This window comes from Natator depressus, chromosome 7, assembly GCF_965152275.1.
Source record: "Natator depressus isolate rNatDep1 chromosome 7, rNatDep2.hap1, whole genome shotgun sequence".
Classification (NCBI taxonomy): Eukaryota; Metazoa; Chordata; order Testudines; family Cheloniidae; genus Natator; species Natator depressus.
Window position 1 is genome coordinate 34989504 of NC_134240.1, and position 17276 is coordinate 35006779.

The 17276-nt window shown below is 40.6% G+C and overlaps 1 protein-coding gene across 2 annotated transcripts in view; it reads right to left on the bottom strand.

The window, feature by feature from the left end:
- Positions 1-489: 489 nt before the first annotated feature.
- The window catches only part of FBLN2 (fibulin 2), a 192145-nt gene continuing 175358 nt past the window's right edge, over positions 490-17276 (bottom strand). For both annotated transcript variants that reach the window (XM_074958111.1, XM_074958110.1), the window contains exons 12-17: positions 13884-14012; positions 13257-13382; positions 10241-10357; positions 7906-8034; positions 4037-4160; positions 490-2646 (exon numbers count right to left, since the gene is read on the bottom strand). In XM_074958111.1, coding sequence (XP_074814212.1) covers positions 2289-2646; positions 4037-4160; positions 7906-8034; positions 10241-10357; positions 13257-13382; positions 13884-14012 — 983 coding nt within the window. In that variant the 3' untranslated portion in view covers positions 490-2288. The remainder of the gene's footprint in view (positions 2647-4036; positions 4161-7905; positions 8035-10240; positions 10358-13256; positions 13383-13883; positions 14013-17276) is intronic.

Genomic DNA, 17276 nt, shown 5'->3' on the forward strand with positions numbered 1-17276 from the left:
GCAGTGCTGATGAAGACAGTGTTAAACACTATAACATTTTTTTTTATATAAGAGCATGGAAAGTCTTTTCCAGAACTTTGTTCATCAATTACCTGTCCTAGAAAATGAAAAGCCAGTGTTTCAAACTGCCAGAGGCTTAACATAATGATTGACTGTTGTTGCTTTTAGTCAGCAGAAGTAACAAATCGCTTGTCCATTAATTCTCTGACAGGACAGACTGCTGGAGCTTGAATGGCATTTACACTCAATCAAATACTAATGCTGATGGAGAACGTTGGGTTTCAGTGATTCTTGATGTGCCCTACTGGGGCACGGAGAACTCTATCACCTCTTAATGTGCAAGCTGCATAATGAATCTGAAAGACTTTGGTACTCATTGCAGCACTGCCTCTTCATCTTGCCAATCCTAGCACTGCAGATATGCATTTACTTGAAATGATAAATTGCGAAAACACATTGTTTCTGATTGGTACTTTACTGGTAAGTTCTTAAGACCATTAACTATAGAAAACAGAACTCGTGTGGAGAAAAGATCACTTTTACAGAAAGGATTCTGACAGAAGAACAAGAATAAGTTTGATGTATGCAACCTACAGATATTCCAAGAATTTACAACTAAAGAATAAAAATTAATTTTCTATAGTCAAGGTTAGGTACAAAAAGGTTTATATTTTATTATCTGGAAAAAGTCCAAATTTAAAAAATGACTTATTTGAAATGGTAGAATTGGCCATGGGATATAATGAATACAGTACATCTCCCCCTTTACCCATAGATAGTGTTTACATATTCTTAATCCACAGTACAAACAAGTTAATATTTTACAAAAAGAGGATAATCAAATGGTTGATTATTACTGTATAAAAAGACATAAGACTTGGTTTCTCTCTTGTTTTATATACAATGCACACTGGTCAATATATGATCTACTGTAGGATAGAATGGATTATTAAGCTACAGTGCAGTAAATATTTATATATTGTAGTTATGATTTTCATTAAGAACATTTTGCAGAATAATTATAACTAGGTCAAAGAAGGCTCAGAAGATTACAGCACTGGAGCTTTTTAAAAAGATCATCTACAAAAAGAATTCTGACATTCACCTCTAAATTCTAACAAATACTTGGATTACACTACACATACCACACCTGGCCCTCAGCTTTGGGACCTCATCCAGTTTCCTATGAGACAAGAGGAAATCCACTTTGAAACTGAAGTTGTGCATGATAGAATGACAAATGGCGTAATACAAAACCTGCCAATTTAACTAGCAGTTTCCTCTGCATCTTGAAGGTAGCATAACTGAGATACTTTTCTTGAAAAATAAAAGTCACTCCCCTTTTGTTTGGTTTATTTAAACTTTCAGTATATTAATCTAATTGCACATCCAAGCTTTTGAATGAGGTGTGGAAACTGGTTACATGTTTCCTCTTTGGCATTTCTTTTAAGAATTATAACACATCTAATCTATAAGCAGAGCTACTTGAATAGAATGGATTTGTACAGAGATGAGTTCAAATGGTACAAGACAAATGCTACTAACTGCAGTGGGAGTTTGTAATTGGCAGTGCAAGACATTACACTAAGGCCTCAGTCCTGTAAATGCTTGGACACGTACTTAAATTTAAGTACGTGAGTAGTCCCTTTAAAATCAAGCCTATGATTACAGTTTATGTTTGTTTGTTGTTGGGGCGGGTTTGTTTGTATATTTTCTGTATTTATTGTTATAGACAATATACTATGAAAGTTTGGGGAAAAATAAACCTTTTACATGAGGTGCACTGTCTGTCTGTCTGTACTTATATGGCCTTCATCACCATAGCATCTGGGTGCAGACACACCTCAGTGAAATTTTTGGCTAAGCAAAACTTTAGGTTTGTGCAATGTGTGCTAAAGAGAAATTGCTGTTATTTTCCCCCCTAATCAGTGGCACAAACCAAAGCCCCCAAGTGAACTGTTTTTCTTTCTAGTGCAGTGTCTTATAGATGTGATTAAACCAAAGGAATTCACTGGAGCGATTGTAAAAAAAAGTTCCAGTACACAACATATGTACTGCCTTTAAAATCTTTCCTTCACTTACGTACAGTCCAATTAACATCTAAAGAATTACACAAAAGACGAGTCAGTAAAAATTAAGTTAATTTACACAACCAATAAAATAGTTGGAAGCAATGATAGAAAAGTATTATAAAGGCTAGATACAGTAAATACCAGTTCCACCATAATAAGCTTTGGTAGAATATTAAAAGAGCATAGCACCAATAAATTCCAATGTCAATACATGCCTCAGTAGGCATGAGCTGTGATGAATATGTAAATTTTGGCAAGAAAAGTTGTGTATGTTCCTTGACGCCATAATTTCATTTCAACATCTAACAAAAAGTCTTTAGGCTCCTTCACTTGTCGCTGAAGATAGACAATGCCCGTATAGGAGTTAAGCTTTCTAGTGCTGAAGTAGTTTTCTTCATTTCCTTTGTTGATGGTAAGTATTATGTTGTCTCCAGCATAGGCCGGTGAAGGTCCAATACGGAAAATATGAGCTGGGACTACAATGTTGGTTTGGAAGTTGAGCTGATAGTAAGTAATTCGCACAGGGGTGTTTTGGCAATCCACATAATTAAAGCAATTGTTGCGTTCACACCTCCTGAGAGAGTAAAAACAAGAAATGGTTAGTATTACAGTAACCGTGAGTTAGAAGATGTACATTTCAGGCATTTGTAAAGACACAAGAAGCCTTTGGCATGTGTTAGACGGAAATGCAGCAGAGCCCAAAGCTTCAACTGTGTAATTAACAGCTGCTTGTTCTGCTTTTACAGCCCCCATAAAACATTTGTAAATGATGTAATTGTCAGAGTACAACAGCATATCAGAAACATCTTCCACCCAGAGAATCCTGTTTGGAAGCTCCACAATGGCATACAGAGAAAGCTAGACAAAAGTCATACTGTGTGCAGCCTAATGCTTGGAAGAGGAATCTGTGAATCATCAAAGTGCAAGACTGGGATTCTGTTTTATGAAATCCAAAACAGTCGCACTTACAGAGGCAATTGTAGTCTAACTCTTACCAAGTGCCTGTACTAGCCAAAGTGCCCAACCCTAGCTGTTAAAGAAAACAATAAACTATGTTTAAGGCATAAGTGATAGGGATTTTCATTTTGGAAAGGAGAAGAGCATCCTCTGTGATTCCTCCATAGCTCTTGTATTTCCTTCCTGCCTATTCTCCAAGGCCACCCAACACAGCCATCCTCTTTGATTGTGAATGTTTGGACATGGCTGCTTTCTGGGCACAGAGGCACCATTCTGCATGCAGTGCAAACTAATGCAGGGACTGCTGGGGCACTGCCCCACTAAGGTGAATGAGACAGCACAATCAGAACAAAACAGGTGTTCCTTCATTCTAGTTCTGTGTGTGATTCACAGCTTCCACTCTCATGGGATAGTTCCTCCATGTGATCGATCCTTGGGGGGCAGTTGCTCCAGTGCCCCAGACTGTACAGTGAACATATGCATTAGAGCGGAAACTGCAATTCCCGTTCCATAGTAAACTCCAAAATACATATATATATATATACATATATAAAAATATATACAAGAAGGTTCTGAAGTGGAGCAAAACCCAATTTTGAAATGTTCCCAAGGCTCCTTGAGTTGCCTAAGGCCCTGACAGCCCACCAGGTGAAGTGCTGGGCAGTCTGGGGACCCAGGGGTCTCATAACTTCCAGACTGTTGATGAACTGGGAGTCCTGACTCCAAGCCGGGAACCCTGGAAGCCGTCTGCTAGGCTGCTTATGCCAGTTCTGTGGGAGAAAGCAGCATTTTCCAACAGAAAAAGGTCCTGTTCGACAATCTCCAACCAGCCCTAATGTGAATATGGAAGCACAGAGCTCTAAAACAGCAGCAGCAGGAGTTCACTGGACAGCCCAGAAGCCACAGCAGGGTAGCAAGGAGCACTTTACAAATACCATAAGATTAAAACGGTCTGAAAACAATGAGCAGCCAAAGGGAGTTTGTTACGATAATCAGTGAGGACTTACATGTCAGATACTTTTCTGTAGTTCTGAGGGCACTCAAACAACAGGCATCGGTAGCTGCCCTGGATGTTGTAGCAAGACTCTGCAGCTGAGCAATTGTGGGTTCCTATTGCGCATTCATCAATATCTGACAATGGAAAAATGGGGAAAATATGCAGTACATCTACAAATTGCTATGTGCAATCATGAGATAGGAACCTAAACAGATGTACATGTGTGTGATATATACAAAAAGAGAGGCAGGCCTCTGCTTTTGGATCTGAAGGGAAAAGGCTCGCATCCTGACTCTCTGTGGCTGGGAGTTTGCCTACCAATAGTGACTGTTGCCTGCAGGCCTGGATTGTTACAAACACAATGTCAACATGCAGGACTTGAAATCCAGATCCAAATTTTGTAGGTCAAGCTCATCTCTAGTACATATATCCAGATATGTAGCTCTCAGGGTCTTGGAATGGTAGAATAAAGTATGTTCATTTAGGTTATGTTAAAATTCCAGTGCATATTAAAACAGGTTGTGAAAAAAACTGGTTTACCTCCTTCTTGGTATGATCATTTATTATTAGTTAAAAGCTGACAGAATGCTTGGCACTGTACAAGAAACAGGGAAGACAAGGGTTCCTGATCTAAGGAGCTTGAAATCTTTCCCTTGTTATCATTTGACTGCCACGTCTCCCACTGAGGTGACTTGGCAGACTCCAACCATCCTGCCAAGATGTGCCTGCCACTGCTGAGCATTTTGCAAATATTTTCACAGCTTTTGAGATGCTAAATTCTGCTGCTCTTACTCCACAGCAAGCAAATCTGATGGAACCCAGGATTGTTTTAACTTCCAGTGGGGAATAAGCAGCGGAAAGAAATGAACTCTTGAAACCAAAGATCCTACTATCATATCACTGCTCTTCGTAATCAAACAAAACATTCAAAGGTCAAAATTGAAAGACAATGATTTAGGCAGAACTACTTCTGAGTTGGTTGGTCATCTCTGTTGTTCACGAGGTGCCAGCAGATCCATGATATGAACAATACAGTGAATCAGAATTATTTTAGTCTGCTTCCTCGCTGTCACTAGCAATAATCTCATAGGACATAACCAGTTGGTATTTACAACAAGCAGGTCCTTCTCATTGATTTTTTACAGGGTCAGAAAGGTAGATTATATGTTAACGTACGACTCTTTGAAGAGCTCCCTACATGGTTATTTTGAATATGGGAACTTCATGAACAACAGTTTAAAACAATACAATTTGATCCTAAGTATTTAATCTCAAAAAATGTCCTCTACTAATGACAAAAATTGCAGAAAGCATCACAGAATTCTAAGGAAATATGCTTCAAGTCATTGGGCAGAAACACGGCTACTTGAATAATAAAAATGCATAGTACTAAACCATGGTCCTAAAAATGCTGAGAACCAGATGAAATCACAGGGATCCAAGGTGAGCAGAAAAGATTGGCAGACATCTTGCAGTCACACTGTGTTTTCTCAAATGTCTAGACAACACAAGGAGGTTTTAAAATGAAATAAATGTTAACAGACAAACCACGCGGACAGTGTAGTGTTCTGCGATTCTGCCAACTGTCATAGAGGAGACTCTTAAAGGAAAACCACAGCCATCCCCCCTAGAAATGAGACTTGATCTTGCAGGCAGCACTGACTGGTCTAAAAGCCCAGCAAAAATATATATCATATGAAATAAAAGTGAATTAAAGTAAATTAGGCCCCTCATAAATTCTCAGAGCTGGCCCCAGGTGAAAAGGGAAATTTTTTCTATATTGTAGCCAATGTCATGAAAGGCTCACTTCACCAGTTTGGCTCTAGCGTGAAATCTGCACAGCTTTTTAAAAACATTCTATAACTTGAGGGGCCACCTACAACTACTCTGTTTGAATTCACGGTGCAATGAAAATGTCAGCAAAGAAATGATATACTTTAGTGGCTTTCAGTATAAGGATAGAGCAGATGAGGAACACTCAGGCCCAGATCCTCAGCTGGTGTAAACTGACCTAACTTAATTGGATTCAGGCTGATTTACACCAACAGAAGACTTGGCCCTGAATTTAGACTATTCTAGAAAGAAATGCATAAGACCATCTTTTCAAAGAGGCCTCTCTATATGAGCCTGCAAAATTCTGTGTGCACCCACTTGGCATTGCTCAGAAATCTGCATTTGTTCATGCAAACATCACGTGTGCATCTGTGCAAGAAAACAAGCACCTAGTCACCCAGTTACTTCTGCTGCATGGTTAAGTGCCAGTTTACACACACAAAATACATGGTTGCCTCTACACATGTATTTTTTGCAATTATCAATGCAGATATGCGGTTGTACAGCTGCAAATAAAGAGAGTACATTTTTTGCAGAACCTTTAAAAATTTGCCTCACAAGTATCACTATACAGTTCACGCAGTGGGGTAAATCCACACAATGCTGGTCTCCCTCTGTGCAGGTTTAAGATGGCAAGCAATGCACTTGAAAAGAGGGTGAAAACTGCAAGTGTATCTCCCTGGTCAGTGTGTGCTAGGCATCCCCCTCTATGCCTGAACCACAGAGGATATGGGTCTCTTAGAGAGCTCTGAACTACAGAGAGCCTGGCTAGTCAGCTCAGCAGTAGTGACTCAAACTATTAAGTCTGAAGTAACCTGCTTCAAATTCCAGCCTTCACAAAGATAGCAGCTGTCATACAAGCAGCATCGGGTCACGATGTCAGCACATAACAGAAATGGAGAGAGGATCGTTAAAGCTACTGTAGGTGGGCAAAATAAATGTTTCCTCTGACTTCCATGCAAGAGGCATAACACTGAGAGCCTGATTCTGAGGTCATTCATGTTTTTACACATGCTAACTCCACTGAAGTCAGAGGAGTTACTCCTGAGTTTTACTGATAAGAAGAATCAGAGCCCAAGAGTTGAGTTGTGCAACTAAAAAGTCTGAAAAAAGAACAGGAGTACTTGTGGCACCTTAGAGACTAACAAATTTATTTGAGCATAAGCTTTCGTGAGCATTCCGATGAAGTGAGCTGTAGCTCACGAAAGCTTATGCTCAAATACATTTGTTAGTCTCTAAGGTGCCACAAGTACTCTTTTCTTTTTGCGAATACAGACTAACACGGCTGCTCCTCTGAAACCTAAAAAGTCCGAAGATGCCCAGAAAAACTAGGAGCAGAGTAAATGCCTGATAGCTAGTGTAACTGACCACACTAATGCATATAGGGTGATAGGTTATCAGCTCTTCAAACATCATTACATGACAAGTGCATCTTTTCAAAATGGAGGATTTGAACTTCAAACATGTACAGCTGTACAGCAGATGAAAACATTAGCCATCTTAAACACATTTCTGTGATTTTATGGGAGTAGTTAGTCCAGTGTGGTTTATTCTTTACTGTTTACTTAGGCCAACATTTTCAAACTTGTATGCCTTGAAATTAGGCACTTAAATCCATATTTAGTCTCCTGAATTTGGTCTCCTAATTTTCAGGAGTGTTGAGCTCCCACAACTTCCACTGAAGTTAGAGATTTGAGGGTTCATAACCTCTGAAAATCAGCCCATGTACTTAGGTGATGAAATATGGGTTTATCCCACACGTATAACTTTAGGTACCCAAGTGAAAGTTTACCTTAATTTGTATAATACAGTGGTTTCCATTAAAAAGTGGATTAAATAGTTATTACATAGTTATTTCTTACTCCAAATATAGCGCGAAAACTGACACCTCTGATAGGGATATGTGGCAACTATTGCCACGTGTTGACGTTTTTACGGTGATCGTTGTATAAAATAGAGGTTTGAATGGATAACTCTAAAGTTCTAGATTGCGTCCAGAACTGACATCAAGATACAATCTTTCCAGTCCCTGAATCTTATTCTCACCTCGACATGTTCTTCCATTTGCTGCCATAGTATATCCCTGCTCAGGACAAGCACATTGGTAACTACCAGGAACATTCACACAGCGGAAAGTGCAAAGAATACCTGCACTTTGTGTGCACTCATCAATATCTGGAATTAAATTATTACAAAAGCATTAGAGAAGAGACAGATGTAAATGAAGAGAAAATGGAACACAAGGAAATTCCGATGGCTCTGACACAGGTGATGTCAGATGCAATCACTCATCTAATTTATAATAGGTTTTACTTAACAAGAGCCCAACTCTGAAAGTCTGACTTTGCTGTAGGGCCGTTCATGGTGTTTTATGAAGTGTTCAGTGCAAAGCTCCCCCCTTGCTCTCCCCTTGCATGTTTGAATATTACTATCTGACAACTTAAAAGTAATGCAGAGCGGCAATAAACCAAGCATATGTCTGGGTTTATACCCTCCTGTAGCTTTCCAAATTCAGAATTCCTCTAGAACTTTTAGGGGAGCTTTCTCAGATATTAACGGAAGGAATCAGGTGTTTGACTCCTTCATAAACAAACAGAGATTCTCTCCCAAGTATTTGTTAGGTGTCTGTTAAACAGGTGCTAAAAAAGCAAACAAAACCCAAAGGCTCAGATCCTTCATCCCCTCAGACAGCAGAAAGCCAGCCAGAAAGCTGTCCTATAGGCTGCAGCTGGAAACTGCCCAGACATCACCTGCTCCTGACTTCTGGTGCAGTTTGGTGTCAGAGCAAGCTGGGGGAATGACCAAAATATGATGCACTCTGGTGAGCCACAATAGCATAACAGCTCCAAGGGGACCATTACAGCCAGTGAAAGTCAGAGCAGACTTTGAGCTCAGCTATGGTACTGCAGAGGTTTTAGGTCAGTGGTTCTCAACCAGGGGTACGTGTACCCCTGGGGGTACTCAGAGGTCTTCCAGGGGGTACTCAACTCATCTAGATCAGTGTTTCTGAACTTGGAGTTTCAGCTCCTAAGGGAGGTGTCACAGGACAGGTTTAGGGGGCCCGTGATCTGTCCATGACTTTTACCAAAAATACCCCTGACTAAATCTCTACTTCTGGGGCCCCTGCTCCAGTGTGGGGGTTGACTGCCCGCCGGCTGCGGCTCCCAGGGACTGCTCTGTGAACAGCCTCTGAGTGCCCCGGGCCGCTGCTGTTCAGGAGGACCCCAGGGCATCCCCAGGACCGCTGCTTGGGCATTCCCCAGAGCCAGCCACTGTTCTGGCGGTCCCCGGAGCTAGCTGTCCTGGGCTGCTCAAGCAGTGGCCCGTGCAGCTGGCTCCGGGGCAGCTCCCAGGACTGCTGCTTGGGCGCTCCCTGGGGCTGTCCCCAGGACCACTGCTCGGGCGGTCCGTGGGAACAACTGCTAAGATGGCCCTGAAGTCAGCCATGCCAGCCGCTGTCGAAGTCATGGAGGTCGTGGAAAGTCACGGAATCACGGAGTCACTTCTGCAACCTCCGTGAAAGAATCACAGCCTTAGTTATAAGTGCAGGGACGGCATTAGGGGGTGGCAAGCAGGGCAACCGAGTTTCATGCCACAAGGGGCCCCACGAAGCTAAGTTACATGCTTCAGTCCCGCTGCTGAGGCTCGGGCTTCAGACAAGACTTGCAAGTGAAAAACAGGCTCAGGTCTCATGCTGAAATGTAAGTATACAATATTTATACTCTAATCCACTTATTTTATAATTATATGGTAAAAATGAGAACGCAATCAATTTTTCGGTAATAGTGTGCTGTGACACTTCTGTATTTTTATGTCTGATTTTCAAAGCAAGTAGTTTTTAAGTGAAGTGAAACTTGGGCGTATGCAAGACAAATCAGACTCCTGAAAGGGGTACAGTAGTCTGGAAAGGTGGAGAACCACTGTTTATAGAGTTTCAGAAAAACAGTCTGATTAAAACCTCCTACTTGTCTTACTTGCTCAGACTTCAGTCTCTTGCCACTGTGAGGCAATAATCTCACTAGTTCTTCAGTCACACATAGGTTCCTCCAGCAAAGCTAGGCTATACATCCTGGCCCCTGTGAAGTCTGATTTGTATTGCTCTGATGGAGCAAAGCAGACTTAAATCTGGTCTAAGTGGGCAGCTGAGATTTCCCTTTGCACAGGAATTCTCCAATAGCATACATACATTGTTTCTGGCCTTATGCCATCCCCTTTTCACAGCCCCCAGCACTGGAGGCATGCCCAGTGCACTGCTACACTCCAGTAATTGCCAGCGGCTGGAACAACCCTTTGTGGCCACTGCAGCAGGGCATAAATTTCAGAGCCTTAGACACTCCCTGCAACGTACAAAAAGTACAAACGACATGAACAGCATCCATACCTTTACAAGAATGGCCGTCTTCTGCTAGCTGGTACCCTTGCCTGCAGTAACACTGGTAGGAACCATAGACATTGGCACACTCCTGACTGCATGGAGTGCTGTCACATTCATTCACATCTGTATCCAAAAATAAACAAAGGTATTGCTACACTGGAGAAGAACAGTATCTACTACAGTTTCCTGCCCCTGACAGGAGCTAGAACCAGATTCTCCAGGAGAACACGCACAATTATGGAATAATCTGCTCACAGGAGAAATTTTTGTCTAGCCCTCTTTGCTAGTGATTGGCTTATGGCCTGATGCACGAGGAACTATAGCCCTTCCAAAACAATAAATATAATTAATATATTAGAGTTGGTGAAAAATGCCAATTCGTTTCTGCAAAATAAATGAATAAAAATAATTCAAAGAAATTAAACAATTTTAAATGTTTTGTCATTGCATAATTCTTTGTTTTAATCCATTTTGATTTTGATTTAAATCTAAACAAAAAGAGTTAAGTTTTCATTTCTTTTGGTTTTTTTCCTTCTCCTTTTATTCCCCCCTTTCTCCTCTGGAAAAGAGGGATATAGGAAAAGAAATGGGGAGAGGGAAGAGATCAGAAAATGGAAACCAAATGCTTTCTATTTTGATTCAATTTGAAATTTTTTGTTTTGATGAAAATTTGGAAAGTTTCAAATGATCCAAAAAATGTTGGAAGAAAATTTTAATTTTTTTTAAAAGCCATTTTACATTGAAGAAAAACCTCTTCATTGAAGAATTTCAACTAGTTCAAATGTCGATTCTATCTCCTATAACTGGCTGTTCACATCCACTTGAATAACTCAGAAAGAGAAAATGAACAGCAATATGCCAAGTGGAGCGGGGAGAAATTTTTCAGGTGAATTTTTTTTTTTTTAAACCAAAGCAGATTTGGGTCAACCAAAACATTTAGTAAATTTGGGTCAAATTCACTGAATTGTTTAACCTGAAACAGAGAAATCACAACAAGTTGTGAAAAAAATCAAAACATTTCATTCTGATGTTTTCAGAATGAAGCATTTCAATTTTTCTATTTGAAATGGCTTTTCATTTTGAATTCTGCTTCTATGTTATTTTTTAAAAGTTAAAAACCCTGAAAAGAAAACGAAACATTTAGTTTTGTCTCTGTAGCAAAGGATAAAATATATCGGGTATACTTAGGATATAGAGGTGAAATATAAGTATTAATTAATGTTGTAATATGGGGCTTACAAGACTTAGGCCTGTAAGATCTTTTGCTTAGCCCAAACAGGGCCTCACATCAACTAGTTGACTGATGAATAACCTTGTATGGGGAATTGTGCTAAGTGCTGACATTTGGGGAAAAATGTATTGTAATGTATCCGCTAACAGTGTAAGATGCCAGTTAAAGCTGGTTGTAACATTTTGGGGATTTTTGCAGACATGGGGTGACAGCAATGTGCTATTCACAAGTTGTTATGGTGGTTGAGGGACATAAATGTTAATGAGTATAAGGGGAAAGTTAGCCTATGAAAAATGGGGCACCCCAGATTTAGTGGGGAGTGGAAGTACAGATAAGGAAAACAGAGTTAAAATATGTATAAACGCCAGTGGGTGTCAGTATAACACATTATAAAAGTTGTGTCCCAGCCTGCATGCCTTGAGAGTCACCTGGATGACACCCACTGGTGAAGAGGGTGATGATGAGCAGGAGGAAGATGGTTTCAGAGTAACAGCCGTGTTAGTCTGTATTCGCAAAAAGAAAAGGAGTACTTGTGGCACCTTAGAGACTAACTAATTTATTTGAGCATAAGCTTTCATGAGCTACAGCTCACTTCATCGGATGCATACCGTGGAAACTGCAGAAGACGATTACTGACACTCCGGGGTTCCCCAGCAGGAGATGTGAGTGATGCCAGTCACAGGGCTAAACACTTTGTACTCTCTTTCTATCTACAGCTTATTTCAGTGGCTGTGGGATTAGTTATCTGCTAAGTGGATTTGTGATAAATAGCAGTTTCTTGTGTGCTCCCTGGGTCCCCCCTTCCAATAACATTGATAATAATCTTCCTGAGGCTGTACCATTCAGGGGGCTGAACTTTTATCGGCCACTGATGTCTACAAAATGAATCAATAATCAACACATCGATCCATCAGTTAGATGCTACAAGTCGAACAAAATATTTAGTTTGACCTGAAGATAGTTTGGTTTTGTTTTTACTTTTTCAGTTTGATAGAAAAATTTTCTTTCGCATTGACCTGCAACATTTTTTGCAGTTCAGTCACTGAACTGGAAAAAAAAAATCAGTTATTTGCACAACTCTAACCGAAAAGATTAGCTCTAGAAACAGACTGTGTCAAGCTCACGCACAACTACTGGAGATGCTCACTCAGTCTAGAAGAGCTCCTCAGAATGCATTAGAATCCTGATGTTCCTGGTCTCTTGTGCTGCTACGTGTTCCCAGATCATAATCTGAAAGTTACTAAAACTACCTGAAACAGTAGGAAAACCTGCTACTGGGCGGAGAGGAAGCACAGCTGCTAAACAACAAAGACAGATTCACAACTGCAAGTCAGTTTGCTTCTTTACCTGCAAATATTGTAACCACAAAGGTGAGGACAAAACTATGAAAGAAGTTGACAGGGTGGGGGAAAGACAAGAGAGAAAAAGTCCAAAGGCACAAGAAAGAGGCACCCTGTGTTGTCACCTTATAATGGCTTTTCAGCATTTCATTTCTTGTTTAGTAGAAATGACCTGCCTTGCCTACCACCCCTGGTGATAGAGAGTAGGGGATGTAATGATGCCGGAGAAGCTTTACATACATATTGCAAGTTTAATAAATACCTTAACCACATTGCAGTTTGAGAGCCATTCTAAGGATGCTCGGAATGTGAAATTTTAGTGTTTGCATAGCCTCAGAGCATGCATGAATCATGGGTTCTTGTATCAAATGCCACCCAAACTTCCTCCCCTAAAGTTCTTCTTCTTCCAGTGCAAACTTTGTCTTAAAAGGAAAGGAAAGCAGTCCAGTACCTTCACAGTGCTTCCCATCATAGGCCAAGCGGAAACCAGATGAACAAGAGCAATGGTAGGACCCAGGAGTGTTCTCACAGGTGTGCTGACACAGTCGTCCTGGGTAATTCCAGCACTCATTTATATCTGTCAGCAAAACAAGCAAACAATGGGAAAACACAGGATTCGAGAGAGACATGGGAGGATATTTTAAAGATGTCAGAGATCGATCTCTACAGCGTGAAATGCTGCAACCTTGGTTTTCTATATTGTCTGGCTTTGTACTCTAAGTGGCATACAGTGATGATAACATATAAAAAGCTTTATCCCCGTGCATTCCCCAGAACACTGAAGATTTTCAGAAAGATACATTTCTGCAGCAGAAGATATTTAACCCAGAGAAAAATGCTGTGCAGATGACCTCAATCAATAACCTACCATTGAGCTACACTGAGGACATCTGCTCCATAATGATACAGAAGAATGGTGGAGGATGGTCACAATGAAGGAAGGTAGTTGGGGAAGCAATCCTATGACCTCTTCTGAGCTACTGTAGAGAAGAACTAATAACTACACACTAAACAACAGCGCTAAACACTGCGATGGATCATCAATCAGTAGTTTCTGCTTGCTCTGTGCCTTACATACCAATGCAGGCTCTGTTGAATGCATCATACTGATAGCCCATCTTGCAGTCACAGCGATAAGCTCCAGGTAGATTATGACAAATCTGTCCCTCTCCGCAGCGGTGTATGCCTGTCTGACATTCATCAACATCTATAGCAGGAAAAAACATCAATTACTTTAAAATGTGTGTGTGGGGGGGTGAAAGTGGTGGGCATTCTCTAAATGACACAGTTTAAGAAATGCCACACCGCTGAGAGAAGTTTCAAGTAAAAGAATAAAAAGGAACAGAAACACTTAACTTTATCTTTCCTGTGTCACGAAAAATAATCATTTTTTTCTGCTCTGTTATTCTCAGAGATGGCTTCATGTATGGCCGGGCTCCTCTAAATCAAACTTTTGCAAAATAGTACATTGTTTGGAAAAGAAAACAATGCTTTCATACACCATGAATACCTCCCATGTTACCCCACAGTTAGCTCAAAGCAAAATTTCTGGTTACTGAGCTCAAACCATGCCATTTAAAACTGTTTATCAACAGCATTTTATAGTGACATTCTCCGATGTTGTTAGATCAATACATATTGATATTACGAGTCAGCATGTTATAGCAAATCAGATAGAGCAAAATAAGAACCATCTCAAACTTCTGCTCATCTCCTGAGCCAAGCCGGACCTAATTTCTGGTTCAAATAAATTTCCTACCTCTACTTGCATTGTTAACTCAAGTTCCATTTTCTACATTCTTCTCTTTCCCCAACCTGATCCTCTTCTCTGCTATGAACCAAACCAATCCTTGACACTACCCCATTTTCTATCCCCATCTGATCCAAAATCCAATCCTGACACACCTGCCCACCCCTTTCCAATTTACAGGTCACTAATCTCTGTCTCTCCCCTGCTCCCATTCTGTTCCAAGATGAGAATAAAAGTCTATTTAATACAGGCTGGTAGGATCCACAATGCAAGTAAAGATGAAGCCCTATCAAACAAACATCTGTTTGTTCTCCTCTGGATGGACAAGGTTCAGCAATTTGGTTTGGATAACACTCCAGCATTTTAAGAGCTTATTGATCATCTGAACCTTTTGAATTCTGCCTCTTCCCATCCCATCAGATCTTTCCCCCTCCTCCATATCCACCTCTTCAATTCCTCTGGCATCCTAACTCCCTCTCCCCAACGCCAACAGGGCTGGCTTTGCTTAACGTCATCTGGGAGGGCAGTCTAAGACCTGAAACTCTCCTTGCTGTGCTCTGGTTGGCTACTCTATGCAAATTCATAGATTCTGGGACTACTCCAGAGGGACCCAAGAATGGATGGTCCCACTCCACCCTGCTCTATAAAATTTGGAGATAGCAAGTCTGCTCAGGAAAAAAAATGGACATTTTCTGAGCCTCTACATGGATGCTTGCTGAGGTAGGTCTCTTGGGAGCCAGGGACCCACAAGGGTTACTTATACAGACCTCAAATTGATTTGGATGTGGTGAGAGATGTGGCTTCATGTTTGGTTCAGTTCTTATTTGGCACAGATTCACACATTTCTAATGACTACAGGCATTAGATTTGCAGAAAAACCTATCCAGGAAAGAATTCCTGGAAGGGGGAAAGATTTCTGCTGAAATGCTGCCTCTCCGCTTTCTTTCAGATCAGAGCAAGCATTAGGAAAAGGGAGTTTTTAACACAGATTTAAATCAGAAAATTAGCAATTTTATTTGCAGTGAATTCATTTGTGCCATTATTTCATTTGTTTGTTAGAAATTGTATAGTCCAATGTATAAGTCCCTGCCCTTAATTTGGTCTAGGACTTTATTCAGTCTGAGGTGCGTATTTCAATATAGTTACAATACTTTTCTATTAAATGTAAGGGGGTGGTTGCTACTAACTGATCTGGTGAATTAGAAAGAAAGAACACATTCAGGATAAAGTCTCTAAACAGAGGAAGATGACCACACAGGCTCAGTTCTGCTGCAGAGATGTCCAGATGATCTATTTCTATTACTATGAGTTAATCTGAAGTCCAATTAACCATCACAATGCCCTAAAGAAATGGATTTTATCATAGAAAGGGGAAATTGGAACCACATGGTTTTCTTTTTTCTTCTACATACTCTTTCCTTATTTAAAGCAACCATACTAAAACATTTAGACTGAAAACAGAGGCACAGCTCACTTAGCCGGAGGCAGAGAGCTTGCATGTGGCATAGGTCATATTAATATGAAACATTTCTTTCCCCAAACCAAACAGAAAAGCAGATTCCGACACTCTCTAGATGTGGCAAGCTACCCTATGAATTTTGTTGTACCTGGACCTAAAAACTGCGCCAATCATTTAAATTAAATATGTGGAGTAACATCTGTAATTGCAGTATATTACATTATCTCATCCCTATAACCACACAACCCAGCCATGTATGAGTAATGTTTTTTTTTTCTCCTAAAAAAAAGAAAAGAAAAGAAAAGAAAAGAAAAGAAAAGAAAAGAAAAGAAAAGAAAAGAAAATGGCCCATTTTTCTCAGGCCAGCAGTTTGGAAACTCAAACGATAGTGAAGCACTAGCCATCACAAGTCAGCTTTGATACTGGTCTGAAAACAAAGGCCTTTTAAACTAATGCTGGGACTTCGCAGCTGCCTGCCAAAGGCTGTCGCCTTGTAGAAAAGTGACATGTGGTTCTAATCCAGGGTATGAAAAGCCTTTGTCCTGTTTTGATACTAGCTTCACAGTCTCAAAAACTATTGCCAGGCCAGAGCCTCAGCTGGTATAAGTTGAAACAGCTTTGTTGACCTCAGTGAAGCAACACTGATTTACACCAGCTGGGGATCCATCCTAGAGTGTAGATGCTTTCCATTGTGAGGGTCAGGAGCATTTCCTTTTCTCTTCGTGTCCATTGGGGTATCTCCCTGCTTGCTAAATGATAACGGAGGAAAGATGAGTGCATCTCTTGATCAAAATCAGCCAACTCAGCTGCCTCTATAATTGTACCAGCAACCATTCTTAACCTAAACCATCATCTAGTTATTTTTAATAGTTCCAGTCTATAGGCTGAGCCCAAAACTTGACCATCTCCCCACTTGGAGGAGTCAGAGAGATGTAAAAAGAAAAGGAGTACTTGTGGCACCTTAGAGACTAACACATTTATTTGAGCATAAGGTTTCGTGAGCTACAGCTCACTTCATCGGATGCATTCAGTGGAAAATACAGTGGGGAGATTTATATACATAGAGAACATGAAACAATGGGTGTTACCATACACACTGTAACGAGAGTGATCACTTAAGGTGAGCTATTACCAGCAGGAGAGCGGGGGTGAAAAAACCTTTTGTAGTGATAATCAAGGTGGGCCATTTCCAGCAGTTGACAAGAACGTCTGAGGAACAGTGGGGGGTAGAGGGGGAGAAATAAACATGGGGAAATAGTTTT